Genomic DNA, 14,846 nt, shown 5'->3' with positions numbered 1-14,846 from the left:
TTTTTTCAGTTGTATATGGTGCGCATGTCCCCACAGGGTATTGTTACCTTTACATGAGCTAAAGATTCTATCACAAATGGTCCGTGTTTCTCGAGAACCGGGGAGAAGATATTTCATTAGCCTAGAATTAAAGCAAGGTGAGCTGATGCTGATACGCCTGCCAGGTTCCCCAGTGGCCAGTACAAAAGTCAGCAGCTGTGGAAATTACGCCACATCACATCTAACCATTTGCATTTTAGTTTTAGTCACGTTTGTGTTATAACTTAGAGTAACCACATTTCAAGAAAAACAAGAATTAAAGATGCAATGCACGCTAGGTGCCGCTAGCTTCAATGTTACCGGAGTCAACCTCCTGTCCAAGAGGTTTCTGTGCACAGCATTGGTTTCTTCCCTTGCATGTGTAAAACCCCCCCACCCGCTGGCTGCACACATAAGTGATGTCCAATGGAACACACAGTGGGCTACTCTGAAAGTAAAAGCACGCATGGTGCGCTGAATGTTACAGGAAAATATTTTGTGCCTGCAGTAGGAGAAACGCATTAAAGAAAACAGTGCTGACAGACTTAAAAGACATCTGTGTAACAACAGAAGTAAAACGGCCAGTCGCCATGGGAGGTTACAAATGAAGACAAGGTGGTACTAAGGAGGGACTAGCAAGCAAATATGGGTGGAGAGTGGGTGGGGCTTCTATCCCATACCATTCATATAGCTCTTCTTAGGAAGAAATACAAACAAGCTATCCATGCTCGGAAAAACCAGATCAAAGAACAAGCCTGGAATGACCTGGCGGTTTTGCGGGATAATTCCAAATTCTGGGAGGTGATTAACCAGCCTTAGTTCTCGGGGGTGGAGAATCATGGTGTAGAATGTGTCATCCCGGATGAGCAGTGGCTCGCCCACTTCGGTAATATTTACAGCCAGCCTACCTCTGGCCATACACAGGAGCTTTTTCCCCACCCTCGTTTAGAGCTAATTCAAGTTTTCAAGGAGGAAGATGTAGAAAAAGCTATAAACGAAACACTAAAGACAAAGGCCCCGGGCCCTGATGGGGTTCCTGCGGACTTATATAAGTCTGCACCTAAATTTTGGGCCAAGATTCTGACAAATGTTTTTAACGCCACAAGAGAAAATAATCTTCCCCAGTCCTGGGCTGGTGTATAATCATTCCAATTTTTAAAAAGGGACAAAGGGGCGACCCCACTTGCTATAGGCCTATTTCCCTAATAGACTCTGCTGTTAAAAACTTAGGTAGAGTCAGTTTAGGCAGGATAACAACATGGCTAGAAGGCAGAGGAACCTTGTTGAATGCCCAGTACGGCTTCAGGTCCAAAAGGAGCACACTGGATCAATGTTTAAATCTGCACTTGATCATCAGTAAATATACCATCGTGAAAGAAGGGGCCTTGTATATGGCCTTTATGGACCTCTCCTCAGCCTTCGACCTGGTTAACAGGTCGAGGCTATAGGGTTCCTTTTGGACATGGGTATTGAGCCAGCGTTGGTGGGCTTCCTAGCTGATCTCCACCGAGATTACAGGCCTCTGTCAGAGTCACCCGGGAGGGAAGATGTATTAGCTTTTTCAAATCTGAGAGGGGGGTGCGGCATGGGTGCATCCTTGCCCCCCTGCTCCTTACCCTATACATAAATGCACTTGAGCCGGCGCTTATCATCTCGGCAGTTAACGTCCCGCGTGCAGGGGAGACCAACATCCTGGTCCTCCTGTACGTGGATGACGCGGTGCTTTTGGACCGAACAGGTGTGGCCCTCAATAAACTACTGGCCTCCTTTGGTGATTTCATGACCTCTTTAGATTTGAAAATAAACACCCAAAAATCCCAGGTAATGATTGTGGGACTAAATAGCAGGAATAAGAAACCTATAACTTTCTCTTGCACTGGGAAAAAAGTTCTGAAGGTATCTTCCTTCACTTACTTGGGCGTGATCTTCGATGACAGAGGAACATGGGGCGTACAACACAAGACAAAAACGAATGCAGTTGTAAGATCTGCTGCAGCCCTCCTGAGTTTTGTTAAAAGAATGGGGTCACGACCAATGGAGGCTATCCTTAAAGTGTACAAAGCCAAATGTCTGGCTATAGCCACCTATGGGTCCTCAATCTGGGGATACACAAAACCTGATACCATACAGAAGGCGGAAAACAAATTTCTTAGATCGCTGCTTTCAGTTCCCCAGTCTACTCCCACCTTCACCACACACTCAGAGTTAGGCATTGGGTTTGTCACAGACCAAATAAAATCTGCCCGTTATCTGTTGGCTAAAAACCTGTCTTAACGAAGAAATTTCTTTAAACCATCTGATCCTCAAAGACTGTCTAGCCCTGGATGGAGCTCAAAGAATCCCATGGCTTGCCTATGTAAAATCTATGCTATCATATGTGGGGCGCAAAGAGCTTTTCTACTCTCCAGACCTTATCAAAAAAAAGGATGTTACGGTGATTAAATCTACATTAATAAACTTATTTATGGCAGAGCGGGAGGAGATAGAGATGAAAAAAACGCTTGTTAAAAGAAACTATGCCCTTATCCCCGCTTCAGGCCTTGAACCCTACCTAATTTTTGTAACCAAACCATTTCACCGTTTTCTTTTAACTAGATTTCGTTTAAATTTGATACACTTTTTGTTGGGCTCCTATGCTACGTGGGACACTCCTGTTAACGCAAGTCCTTGTGATTGCGATCACTTTTCATTACAGGACACATTACATTTTACCATGTTTTGCGAACATTACGCACCAATCAGAAAAAAATATTTATTACCAATTCTCTGGGAGGCTGGCTTCTTACAGGTTAGGCCAGCGCTCTTGTTTTTACAACTTTTGTCCAGTGCACGCGTAACTTTTCATGTAGAAAACTTTTTAGTGGCAGGAGTTCGTATAAACAAGAAGCGTAACAATGCACGGCACAGACACATTATAAGTGAACTATCTTAGTAAGTGCCGGTGCTCGATTTTTAAGATTTTTAAGATTATGTAACTAATCGTCACCATGACATTTTTAACGATGAAGGAAATAATTACAAATATTGTTTTTATTGAACCTATGAAATGTGCTCATTTTAAACATGAAATTTATATCTGCATTCTTTTTGTATGTATTTTATCGCTGCATTTTATTGCCCTTTTGATGATCTATATCTTGTGTCTTTTTGTGATTTTTATAAATCGAATAAAAGTGATTGACTGACTGACTGACCATACTCTACTACAACACATCGCAGAGCAGCGCTTGTGTGTAGACTCTAGGCTCGACCAAAAAATCAGGTACAAACCTATCCAAGGTCAAAGTAGTTAACTTTTTAGGTCTCGCTAGCGAACTCAGCGCATGCGCTGCTTCGCCTAGCGAGCCTCTATTGCTGCCGCTTTCTGTCCCGAAGGGAGACAGAGGGTGGCACGCGAGGACAGTTGATGTGCACTCCCTACGTGTGCACATCTCCTGTCCCCGGAGGCTGGCAGTGCGCGCTTTAGGTTTCCCTCCCTCGTCGGTTCCATAGAGCCAACTTGTTGTCGAAAGGTTTGGCAAGCAACTTCAATCCTGATGCTTTAGCGTTGGAGGGGAGTCTTTAGATTGAAATGGTGGTGATTTCTTACCATGAAGCATGGTGAACATTTTGTTATTCTCATAAGGTTACTCATGCGTTTGGTGGTAAACTTCACTCTGCTGCTGCTTTCGTTCTCCTAGAGGTCTGCAGTTTTAGTTATTGGACAGGACGACTTCAGCTTTATTTGTCCTCCTTTCCTTTGTTTTTAACATGCCTGTTTCTTTTCGATTTTAATTTACATTAAAGCTGGCTCTAATATAATTTGCTTCCAGTTGCTGCCCACGCATAGAAACAAAGTGTTTTGGGGTCTGCCCTAAAAAAAATCAAATAAACACAAAGTTTCTTTCATTACGTTTTATTATGCTTTGGAGCGCCTTTAGCACTTGCATATATTGAGCCTCTGGGTGAACACCTTTAATGCGCCGGTCTGCACTGTTCAGCCCTGGCTGTTAAACACCCTCATGCCCCTTTTTAGTTTGCGCTGGTTACTCCAGAGCCGCATCCTCACACGGCCAATCAGAGGTAACCTTGATGACGAAATGCCCAGCGTGCTTATGCTATTCTCTGATATATTAAATCTTCAATCTTCTCCTGCCCATCAGCGCCAGCTTCGGTGGGGACAATTCTGTGCCCATGAGGAAATTACCCGTTCAAACCTGGGATCCGTAGCTGCATTTTTTTAGGACCTCTGGCAGTGCTCAAGAGGGAGGACGGCATAGGGTTATGGCTCATGTATCGTGTCTGTGCCTATGTATGCTGACGTCTTTATTATTTGTCCTCAGCCTAAGAGGAGATCTGCACGGCTAAAACACATTGAAAACAAACATTTTAGTACGGAAAGGTTGAAAAGACGTGTACTAACGGATAGAGCTGCCGACTTTTGAACGGAGGGGGTTGACGGGGTCACATTCGAGTCGTGGCTTTATTTCAACGTCCAGAAATCCTAAACAAATCAGTTAATCTCTCTGTGCCTAAAGAAAATAAATTCGACCTGAAATTTTATCTGGTGCTTATGTAAAGTCCTTGGGCCAAGTTCACGCTGTAGAAAGAGTGCAAAAAAATAAAATCATAAATTAGTAAATTGAGTGTTTTTAGCAGAAAAATAATATTTTAAAGGTGCATATTTATTAGAGCTAGTACTGTCTGAGCTGTTCTGATGAAGCCTCTGCTCGTACAGAAATACCGAAAATCCCTTGTCCGTACATTTTCGTGGGCTGTTCCAGTCAGAGTAAATGGTGAAAAGGTCAGCAGAGGGCATCAATACAACAAACTAAAGCTAAGAGATTGCACCTTTGATAGTAGCCACACGGAGCATGAACCATGCCCTCCACCAGCTGGGCCATGGGTGAACGGACAGTACAGGCCATTTCTAGGTGGTCCGCCGTGTTGCCAGTCAAGAAAATCTGTCACCTCACTAGCACATGAGAGGTGTGAATGCGAACCGCCCAGGTCACTAAGCTCCATGCTGGCTCAACGACTGCCCCGGTATGTAATTTATATGGCACATGGGGAAGGCGCGCTCGGTACCAGGAAATGCGAGACAGGCACATTTCACAGGTTGCATTACCATAGGAGGGAGTGTTCTTCAATGGAACACAATTTCCAGAGAAGTTCCAGAGCACTTACGTCAGCGAGATGTAGTCAATGTGTATATGTTTTTGTGATTTTACTTTTATCGAAGTCGTCTTAGGTACTTTTCCGCCCTCCTCAGTACCACATGCTTTCAAATAAGAATCTCCCCAAGGCTATCTCAGTCTGTTATCGTACCACGATAAAACAAGCAACACTGCTTAATGTAAATAAAACATGCGTTTTTGGATGGAACACGAGCGTGGAGACTTCGCAGAGGAACAACGAGAAAGATTGCCGCTTTGGGGATCAAAGAAAAGTGCCAACGAGGAGGGCCGTCTGGAAGGTATGGTGTGTAGGTGGGTTGCGAGGTGTGTCATGAGTGAGAAGGGCAGCACCGATCTTTTTGGGAACTCTCTGTCCAAACAGGCACGCAGTGACTCCAAAGACAAGCACTCCCAAAATGCATTTGTGCAAGAGTGTGCGCCGTAAGTATGAAATGCCAGAAGCGATATGATCCATGTAAGAGGGCAAGTCGCTATGGGTATGACAAACACACCCAAAGTAGAAAAAGATGGCAAAATTCACCACACAAAAGAGGAATTAGAAAGGCACAGGAAAGAACCAATTCAAAGTGGTGGGCGTTGCCAAGCTCCTCTTTCCGAATGCAGGATGCCTGGCAGAGCAGCGCATGCACGCGGACTCTAGGTTTGACCTAAACATGTATTAAAACTCAAAAGCACATCAAGAACTTCATGCCGGCCAATGTTGTGGAACACAGCCTATGTAAATCAGGAAACAAGCATTTGCAATGTAATAGGTCTCGAATTTATGCAAGTTTAAGCTATTGGAGTTGTAAATGACAATGCCTATTATTTTAAATGAAAGGCAGTGTAATTTACAATGCTAATAACTTAAATTCGAGTAATTGCCAGACCAATTGCTTTGCAAATGCTTGTTTTTAAATCCATCTATATTTCAGGCTCAGCACTTAAGGAGAATGATTTAAGGCTTCTTGGAATGCTCCTCCATGGGCATTTTAATTTTGTTTTGTGACTCCTCCTTCCCAGTGTTTAATAACACTGTTCTCGAGAATTAGTTCTAATGGGTTTCAGACACTTGTCTCCCAACAGACTAGCTTTTGGCAAAATGACTAATGGTGATCTGCCAGATAAATTCAGTCCTGTCCTGCAGTCTTCATTGTTTCAGGGACCTTTGCCAAAGCACAAAACTCTTAAACATAAACAAGGGCTTGTGTTTCCTAGAGAGCATTCAGTGAACTGTTCTACAATATTGCTTTATACAAGGAATCAATAAAACGTGTGCAAACTTTGGTCAGGTAAAAGTCAGGGAGCATCCCTTGACATTGGCAATATGTTGAAAAGATCTGGTAGAAACAGCCTTAACTTATAAGAATATTAAGACCCTCAACTGGCGAAAGGCAAACTAACCCTACGCTGTGAAGATAGAGGGCTTTTTTTTAGAGTTTGGCTGTCAGGAACTCCATTTCTAATATGGCTGTCACTAATAAGTGTGATTGATTATAACAGACATGTAATACTCCAGACTGGATATCTGCCACATTTTAAACAGTGTACCCTGCCTGTCAAACTCTTTTGCCCCATCCTAGAGATTAATGGGGGTGGGGGATGTCAGCATTCTCTTAATGCAATCACAGGGGTTTCACTTGACAAAGCACACAGGTTTTGCTGGAAATGATTTATACATTTTGTTTTTCAGATATACTTTTAAAAATTCCTTATGAAAATGGGAATTTTAAATATTTTCTGTACATTTGAACAAAATTTCACACAGTCAAGATGCTATTAGTCTCTCGTATTGTATAGACAGTCATTGCAGAAAGTGGCTTCCAAACATGCAGTAAGCGTATATTTAGTTTCTGTGTTACAGGAAAATAGTAAATTCCATTTGATACATATATCAAGATTTTATTACGTGGGAGGATTTTGTGTTCATAGACTTAGAACTTTTCTTATATGTCCCAAAACAAATATATAGTACTTTGTTTTTCGATACACACACACACAGGTATCTGGTGAGGATCCCACGTTCACAATTCCTTGGGTTTAGATGATGTATTCCTCAAAGGTACACTGCAGCACCACTATTGCTTAGATATCACAGTTAAGGCAATATAGCTAAATCAATCAATTATACATCAATTTGGAACAGCTTACCCTTTTCTGGAGGCCTGCTATCTGTTTCCTTGTTTCAACATCTTTTCCACCAGACTCCAAAAATTTTCTGTAGGCTAAGTCAAAGGCTTGACCAATTGTTAAAGTTATCTCTTCTGCCTAATAATAAAAAAAAGGAATTGAATATCAGCAAAAGGGCAAAAAATATTTAGCATTTCTTATTGTTAATAAGATCATTTATGCATGTATTCTCTTGTAATGCTTGTAGCAATATCACATGGGATTTGGTTAACATAAACCCGATTACAGTTCAAAATAAACTTCATTTATGCTGCTGTTCTTAATAGAGATATTTCTGATTATTCTCGGCATGAGTGAACTATTGCAAATGGGAACAGGAATATTAGCTAAATTCCATGGGTGTTGTGAATGAGTAACGTGATGGTCAGAGTCAGGGATTACGCCACAAAAAAGAATTTCCTCTCAGGACATGATGGGTTCTTCAGGACAGGAAGTCGCAGCAGTGAAAATAAAGTCTCCTAAACAATGACAACGGGGGTTGCTGGTAACAAGTGCTCTATATATGAATCTACAACAGAAAGAAGTCCTGAAGTAAGCCTCCATTTCTCAATGGGCAGATGTGGGCAAGCAACAAAGTGTGCTAAAGTGTGGCACGTGGGGCAGTCTCAGATGCAATAAAGTACGAACGTTCAACCCATTTTATGCATTATATTACACTTTTAATAAAAACACCTATATAATAAATATATTATTTAGCATAAATAGTGACCAAAAATGCAAAGCACACGAAATAAAATGCACAAATCTAACACAATAATTATATGGTATATTTGCGATTAAATAATGAGTATGTATTCTCATGTGGAACTAGTAACCTATTCAAGCAGGATAAACACATATTACAATGTAATTAACCCAGGGCTCTTGTCTAAATACTTTATGTAATGTTTGTAATACGAACTAATGTTGGCTATTATTGAAAGGCACCCACAATGGAAAGACACAGAACCAAGGAAAAGCAATATGAATACGGAAACAGCTAAATCTCATGAAGTTTTTTTATATTAATATTTTTATTGGATTTTTATAGACATATATCACAATTAACATTTAGACATTTTGCTTTGTCCATCCAGGGTGACATACCATTAGGGTTCGGTGCTGGTAGCATGGTTTACAAACGTTTGGGCTCCCTGTTAAACGTATTCTCAAACATATAACATAAAACTTATACCCAGTGGCGTTTTCCACTCGGGGTGTCCGAAGGGTCGGTCTGGTTGCATTGGACTCTGGGTTTACTCGGGCACCTGTCTCATAGTCTACTCTGCGGTAGGTAAAGAGGGAGGGAGAAAGAGAGGATTCTAGGGAGATAGGGAAATAGGGGTGTCCAGCTTTGAGTAAAAGGGGGTGCCAGGAAATGCCACTGGTATTGACTTGCACCTTTTATGAAGGAAAACACTTTGTACCAGAATATTTTGACCTTAGTGCAGTGGAAGATGAGATGTGCCATGTCCCCTTTTTCTATGTCACAATTCCAGCATTGGTTGTGATCCTTCAGACCCATGGCCGCTAAGCGAGCCGGGGTCCAGTAGGTTTTGTGTAGCAGCCAGAATTTTGTCTGGGCAAGCACCGGGGATTCCATGTTCTTCGTAGGGGCTGACCAAAGGGTGTTTCTATCTTGCTCGGACAGGGCTGAGCCTAGCTCCGCCTCCCAGTAATTGGTTGTTTTGTCATTGAGCTTGGAGGTGTTGGGGCGGAGAAGTTTGTAGATGTGGGAGACCTGATGGCCAACTTTATTCAGATTCTCCATATACTGGAAAATTGAGGGCTTCTGGCTGGCTATAGCTGATTTAGTCTGGCCGGTTTTGGTTTTAAGAAAGTTGTAGAATTCTATGTCAGGTAGTTTATGTTGTTTCTGTAGCGTATTGAAAGTGAGGAGATATCCCCCTTCTTCCAGCTGGGCCGGGAGTGAGATCCCTACTCTTTTCCATGAGTTTATGGTTAGGGGTTTCCCTCTATATTTTATCTTTGAGTTTCCCCATAGCGATTCCCATTTCAAGTTTCTGATGCTGTATTTTAGCTTTTGATCCACTTTGAGCAGGGCGAGCCTGGTATTTTTGAGCATAAGACTCATGTTTTGTGATTGTTTGTTTATGGTGAGTAGCGTTAAAGGTTCAAGATTGTTGAGTATGGCCTTTTCCGCCCTGAGCCAGACCGGTGTATAGCTCTGGTTGGGTAGGATCCAGTAGATCCCTTGTCTCGCTATAAATGCAAATTGAAAAGTTCTGCTAGGTTTAAGCCTCATAGTTTCTTATGTAGACGTAATTACTTCAGGCTTAATCTCTGCTTTTTGTCTTGCCAAAGGAACTTGTTTAGGAGTTTATCAGTCTTGCGGTGGAAGCTGTCCATTAGTGTAAGTGGAATCATTCCGCAAGCTAGTTGATCACCGGCGTTATCATCATCTTAATTGTGTCTACTTTCCCCTACCAGGAAACAAACTTGGGGGACCAGGAATCCAAGAGTTTTTTATTTTTCCTAAGGTTAGCTTCTCATTTTGGTCAAGTGTGGATTTGAGGTTTTTGCCGAATTGGATCCCTAGGTAGTTGATTAACCCTGGTTGCCAGGCGAGACCTCTCTGGTGGTATAGATTTTGAGTGGTAAACATTCTGATTTGTCTCTGTTCAGTTTATATCCTCAGTGGGACGAGTATTTAGCTATTTAGCTATTGATTCCATGAGGGCAGGAATGGAGGCTTTGGGGTCCTCTGTGACAATAAGTATGTTGTCCGCGTAAGCAGATAGTTTGGCTGTGGCATCGTTTATATTGACCCCACCATCTCTCTATTGGCTAAAATCTAGCTGATCAGAGGTTCCAGAGCCAGCAAAAATAGCGCGGGGGACAGGGGGCAGCCCTGTCTTGTCCCTATTTGTAGTATGAATTGTTCAGAAACCCCCCGTTATTCGCTATCTGAGCCTTGGGATTTGCGTAAAGTGCCAACACTTTCCGCGTGTAGTTGTCTCCCAGGTTGTATGATCTCATGCACTGTTCTAGGAAGTGCCAGGACACTCTGTCAAAAGCTTTCTCTGCGTCTTGGGTGATTGCTACCGCAGGTGTGTTGGCTCTGGATGACTGCTCGAGGACGTGGCAGAGAAGTCTTGTATTATCATGTGACATGCGTGACTTCAGGAAGCCTACTTGTGAGTTTCCTATTAGCTTAGGCGTTGAGTCTGGTGGCTAGGATTTTGGCATCGATTTTGCAGTCGAAGTTGATAAGGGAAATGGGTCTGTAGTTCTGGGGATGTTGCATGTCCTTGCCTTCCTTAGGGATAACTATAATGTTTGCTTCCGTCATAGTAGTTGACACCCTGCCCGCCTCCTCACAATAGTTGAAAACCTTTTTCATGGTTGGAAGTAGTTGGAGTCTGAAGTTTTTATAGAAGGCGGCTGTATAGCCTTCCGGGCCCGGGTCCCTATTGTCTTTAAGTGAGTTAATTGCCATCTCAATTTCGGAAGCACTTATCTCCTTACCTAGTGCGAGTGCTTCCTCGTTTGTTATCTTAGGCAGATTTAGTCGGTTAGGTACTCAGTGACTCCGTCATTGTCTAGTGAGTCGTCTCTTTTGTAGAGTTCTTTGTAGAACTCATAGAATGTGCGTAGGATGTCTTTGTGTTGAGTGTGCGCCTTATTTTTTGAGTCAGTGATGGATAGTATGGTGTGTTGCATCTGTTTGTATTTCAGGTATGACGCAAGGGCTTTCCCTGCCTTATTGGCCTCGCATAGGTTGATCTGTTTGTATTTGTTAATCCACAGACCCGCCCTTTCACTCAGAAGTCGTATTTTTTTTTTGTCAGCTCCTTTAGTGCTTTAGCATTCGTTGTATCATTGCTGTGCGCCCCCTCTAGAGTTTTGATATCTATTTCTAGTCGGTCTAGCTGTAATCTAGCTGTCTTGTTGCGTCTTGCCATGATTAGTGTCCCTCTAACGGTCGCGTTTAGTGCGTCCCACACGGACCCATGTCTTGCGTGTCGTTATGTTTTATGTAATCGTTAATGGCTTGTTCTATTTTAGTCCTATCTTATTGGCTTGTAAGAACAACATTGTTGAACCTCCACCTGTGTGTGATATTTTCGTTATGTCGGCCCGACAGCTGCAGGCTGATGCATGAGTGGTCTGAAATAGATATAGTAGCTCTGTTTGTGTGGTCTATTAGGTGGGTGTGGGAGCCTGATATTAAGATGTAGTCTATTCTACTGTAGGAGTTGTGCGGGTTTGAGTAAAAAGTGTAGTCTCTGGTATCCGGGTGCTGTAACCTCCAAGGGTTCCCGGAGGTTAAATCTGTTACATATGTTTTTAACAATGCTGTGTGAGGCTGGGGGGAGGGTTTGCACATGTGACTGTTTGTCAAGGGTGTAGTCAAGTGCTAGATTGAAGTCACCTGCCAACACTGTCATGTCCTTTTGGGAACCCGCTTCCAGTCTCCTGGAGACATCCTCCCAGTATGCGGTGTCATCTGTGACTTGGATTGTTTCGCTCCCTCTTTTCAAATTTGTTACTAGTAGTCTACCATCTTCATCGTATTGTTGGTCATCTATGGTTATTCTAGAGTTCTTGTTTATGAGTGTAATCACTCCTCTTTCTTTCCTGATGCAAGCGAGTATGCCATCTGGCCTATCCATCAAGCCTTGACCCTAGTTGCGTCCTCTCTGGATAGTTTGGTTTCCTGTAGTAGTATAACGTCCCCTTTCATCTTGGCTAAGTAATCTAGGATCTTCTTCCTCTTGACGGGGTGGTTAAGGCTCTTAACATTGAGGGAGACTATCTTCAGGTCGGTTGCCAGGGAGGGGCTATTGTTGTTTGTCATATCTTAGGTTGGGTGTGTGTTGCGGTCCCTCCCCGCTCCCCTGTGTGGGTTGCGCGCCCTGGCCTTTAGTTCTGTAAGTGGACCTTGTTCCCATGACGGACTCCCTCTGGGCCTCCTCTCTATAGTTGGGTCTTTTGTCCCAAAGGGCTTTGTTACCATGTATCTGGCTTCATGCGGGTAGGTGGAGAGCCGGATGTAGAAAGGTTTGTGTGTAGTAAGATATGTTAGAGTAGTCGAGAGACACAAAAAGTAAGACAGACAGGACGAAGTAGACGAACTGAACGAGACAGACAGACAAGACAGACGGATATTACCCTTCCCTTCCCTTCCCTCCCCTCCCAACCTCCCATCCCTCTCCTTTCCCACCCTCTCCCCACCCCCCACTTCTGATTCTTGCACGCTGAACATGCAATGCAAGATCCTCGTTCCGCCTCCCTGAGATTGTATGTTCGGCATCCCTTCTACCCCATGAAGGGTGATAGTTAGACTATAATGGTATCCCTTACTGGGGGTCAAAACTTATACGATTCTAGATTGCAATGTCTATCCCCACATAGTTCCTTCTGCCCTTAGTCAGCCCCTGCTGTCCCCTTGTTAGTTAATTCACCGCAAAAGGATATGCATCATCAGCGATTATGGGTACACAGTTCAGAGGTAGATACGTTGTCATTGTACAGTTCTGAGGTATGTGGTTGTTCTGATGTAGATGTGGTTGATTATCCCGGCTGCGATCTTTAATCTCTGTGTCCTGAATGTTCAATCTCTTCTTGGTTCTGGCGATGCTCTTCTCTTACTTGTTCCCGGTTGTGTTGTTTCCATGTCTTGTTTTGTCAGAGCCTGTAGGTATCTGCTTAGTTCATTGGGTTCTTTGAAGACTAGTGACCTCCCCTTGTTGATTATCTTGAATTTGGTGGCATCCACTACGGAAAACAGGATGTTCTCTTTCCTTAGTTTGTCTCGTTGGGCCAGGAATCCCTTTTTTGTGTCGACTGTACTCTTGGAGTAGTCCTGGGTTAAGATTATCTTGTGGCCATTCAATTGCATGTTCTGGTTCTTCTGTGCTATCCCAAAGATGGCTTCAGTGTGTTGCGAGCGTAGGGGGTTGCATATGATTGGGCATGGGACCAGCCTGTTTGATGATTCGAATGTAGGGACCCTATAAGCTTTGTCTAGCTCAAATGGTTCATCAAGTTTAACATTCGTGATTTTGGGAATCAGTTACTTGATGAGGGCCATGCATGAACCAGCTTTGTCTTCTTCCCCCTCTGGAACTTCTTATATGGCTCTTCCTGTTGCACTCATCCAGCTCCGCTGTCTGCTTCAGCAGTGTTGCCGTGGTTTTAGACAGAGTAGCTAAGGTTTTAATTGTGAGTTGGTCTGCGTCTTCGATGTCGCTGACCCTCTGTTCAACCGCTGTGATCCTGTTGTTCGCCGCATGGATGTCTGATCTGGCCACTGTGAGTTCAAGCTGGATTGCGTCGGTGGTCTGTTTGGTTGATTTGGCTAGGTCATGCACCTTAGCTAGTTTTTTCAGGATCATATCAAGAGTGGTGGACACATCTTCTCTTTGTTTTATGGGTGAGTCCGTAGGGCAGTGTTCCTTGTTCTTCTTTGGTTGCTGCCCTGCCATGGTTGGGAGACCTCTTGCGCTGTTGAGTGTCACTTTTGTCCTTTGGTTGCCGTATTCTCCACTTTGAGGGCTGGTATGGTTTGACCAGATTTAGAGTTTGGGATATGTTCCACTTTTACTGACGGCAGTTTGTACCCGTTCTGCTGCCCCAACCTGGGTTGTCTGGCCAAGCTTGTCCTTGTTGTCCTTGCAGGTGCCACTTTTCCTTCACCGTTGTAACGCTATATGTGTGTGTTGTGGATACTGCACATGTAGGTTTGTCTGATTCTTGTCTGCTTTCAGGCACTGTGGATGCCGCTAGGACTCTGCTTGGTTCTGCCGGTTGGCCAATATTCTTGTGATGATATGTTATGTTAATCTTTATTTGTAGAGCGCACGTACACCAGGTTGGTTTCTTGGCGCTGCTCTAAAGGTGTTAGACTAAGATGTTATTAGTATGCCGGTTTGAATAGCCCTGTTTTAAGGAGTTTGCGAAATCTCATGAGGTCTTTGCAGGCTCTGATCTCCAAAGGCAGGGAGTTCCAGTATTTGGGGCCTAAAGTGGCGAACCTTGTCCCTCCAGAGTGTTTTAGCCTGGAAGGAAGTGTGATCAGGAGGTGCAAGTGGGCAGATCGCAGGTTGCGGGTGGGGGTGTACCTATTGATCAAGCTGTCAATGAATTTTGGTTTTTTGTTATTCAGGGACTTGAAGATGATACATCCCACCTTGAAGGCACATCTCTGAGTTATCGGGAGCCGGTGTAAATTCTTCAGCAAAGGGGTGATATGTTGGCGCCTTTTAGCTTGAAGGATCAGCCTGGCCGCCTGGATTTGAACCATTTGAAGGCGGTTGGTGAGGTAGGCTGGAATGCCAAAGTACAGGGAGTTGGCGTAGTCGATGTGAGATATTACCATACCGAGAACTGCCTGTATTTTTGCTTCTTGACTAAGGAATCTGCTGATTTTCCCTATTTTCCTTAACTGGAAACAGCAAGTAGAGACCAGAACTCCAATCTGATTTTTCATGGTGACAACGTTGTTGATTATGACCCCCAAGGTTTTAGCAGATGTAT

At 43.5% G+C, this 14,846-nt stretch overlaps 1 protein-coding gene across 5 annotated transcripts in view; it reads right to left on the bottom strand.

Annotated features, from left to right (window-relative positions):
- The window catches only part of GULP1 (GULP PTB domain containing engulfment adaptor 1), a 2,138,858-nt gene that overhangs the window by 275,073 nt on the left and 1,848,939 nt on the right, over nucleotides 1-14,846 (bottom strand). For all 5 annotated transcript variants that reach the window (XM_086955346.1, XM_086955349.1, XM_086955345.1 and 2 more), the window contains one exon: nucleotides 7,326-7,442. In XM_086955346.1, the coding sequence (XP_086811472.1) occupies nucleotides 7,326-7,442 (117 nt within the window). The remainder of the gene's footprint in view (nucleotides 1-7,325; nucleotides 7,443-14,846) is intronic.

The sequence above is a fragment of the Lissotriton vulgaris genome, chromosome 2_1, assembly GCF_964263255.1.
Source record: "Lissotriton vulgaris chromosome 2_1, aLisVul1.2, whole genome shotgun sequence".
NCBI classification, from domain to species: Eukaryota; Metazoa; Chordata; class Amphibia; order Caudata; family Salamandridae; genus Lissotriton; species Lissotriton vulgaris.
This window is presented reverse-complemented; position numbering and strand designations above follow the sequence as displayed.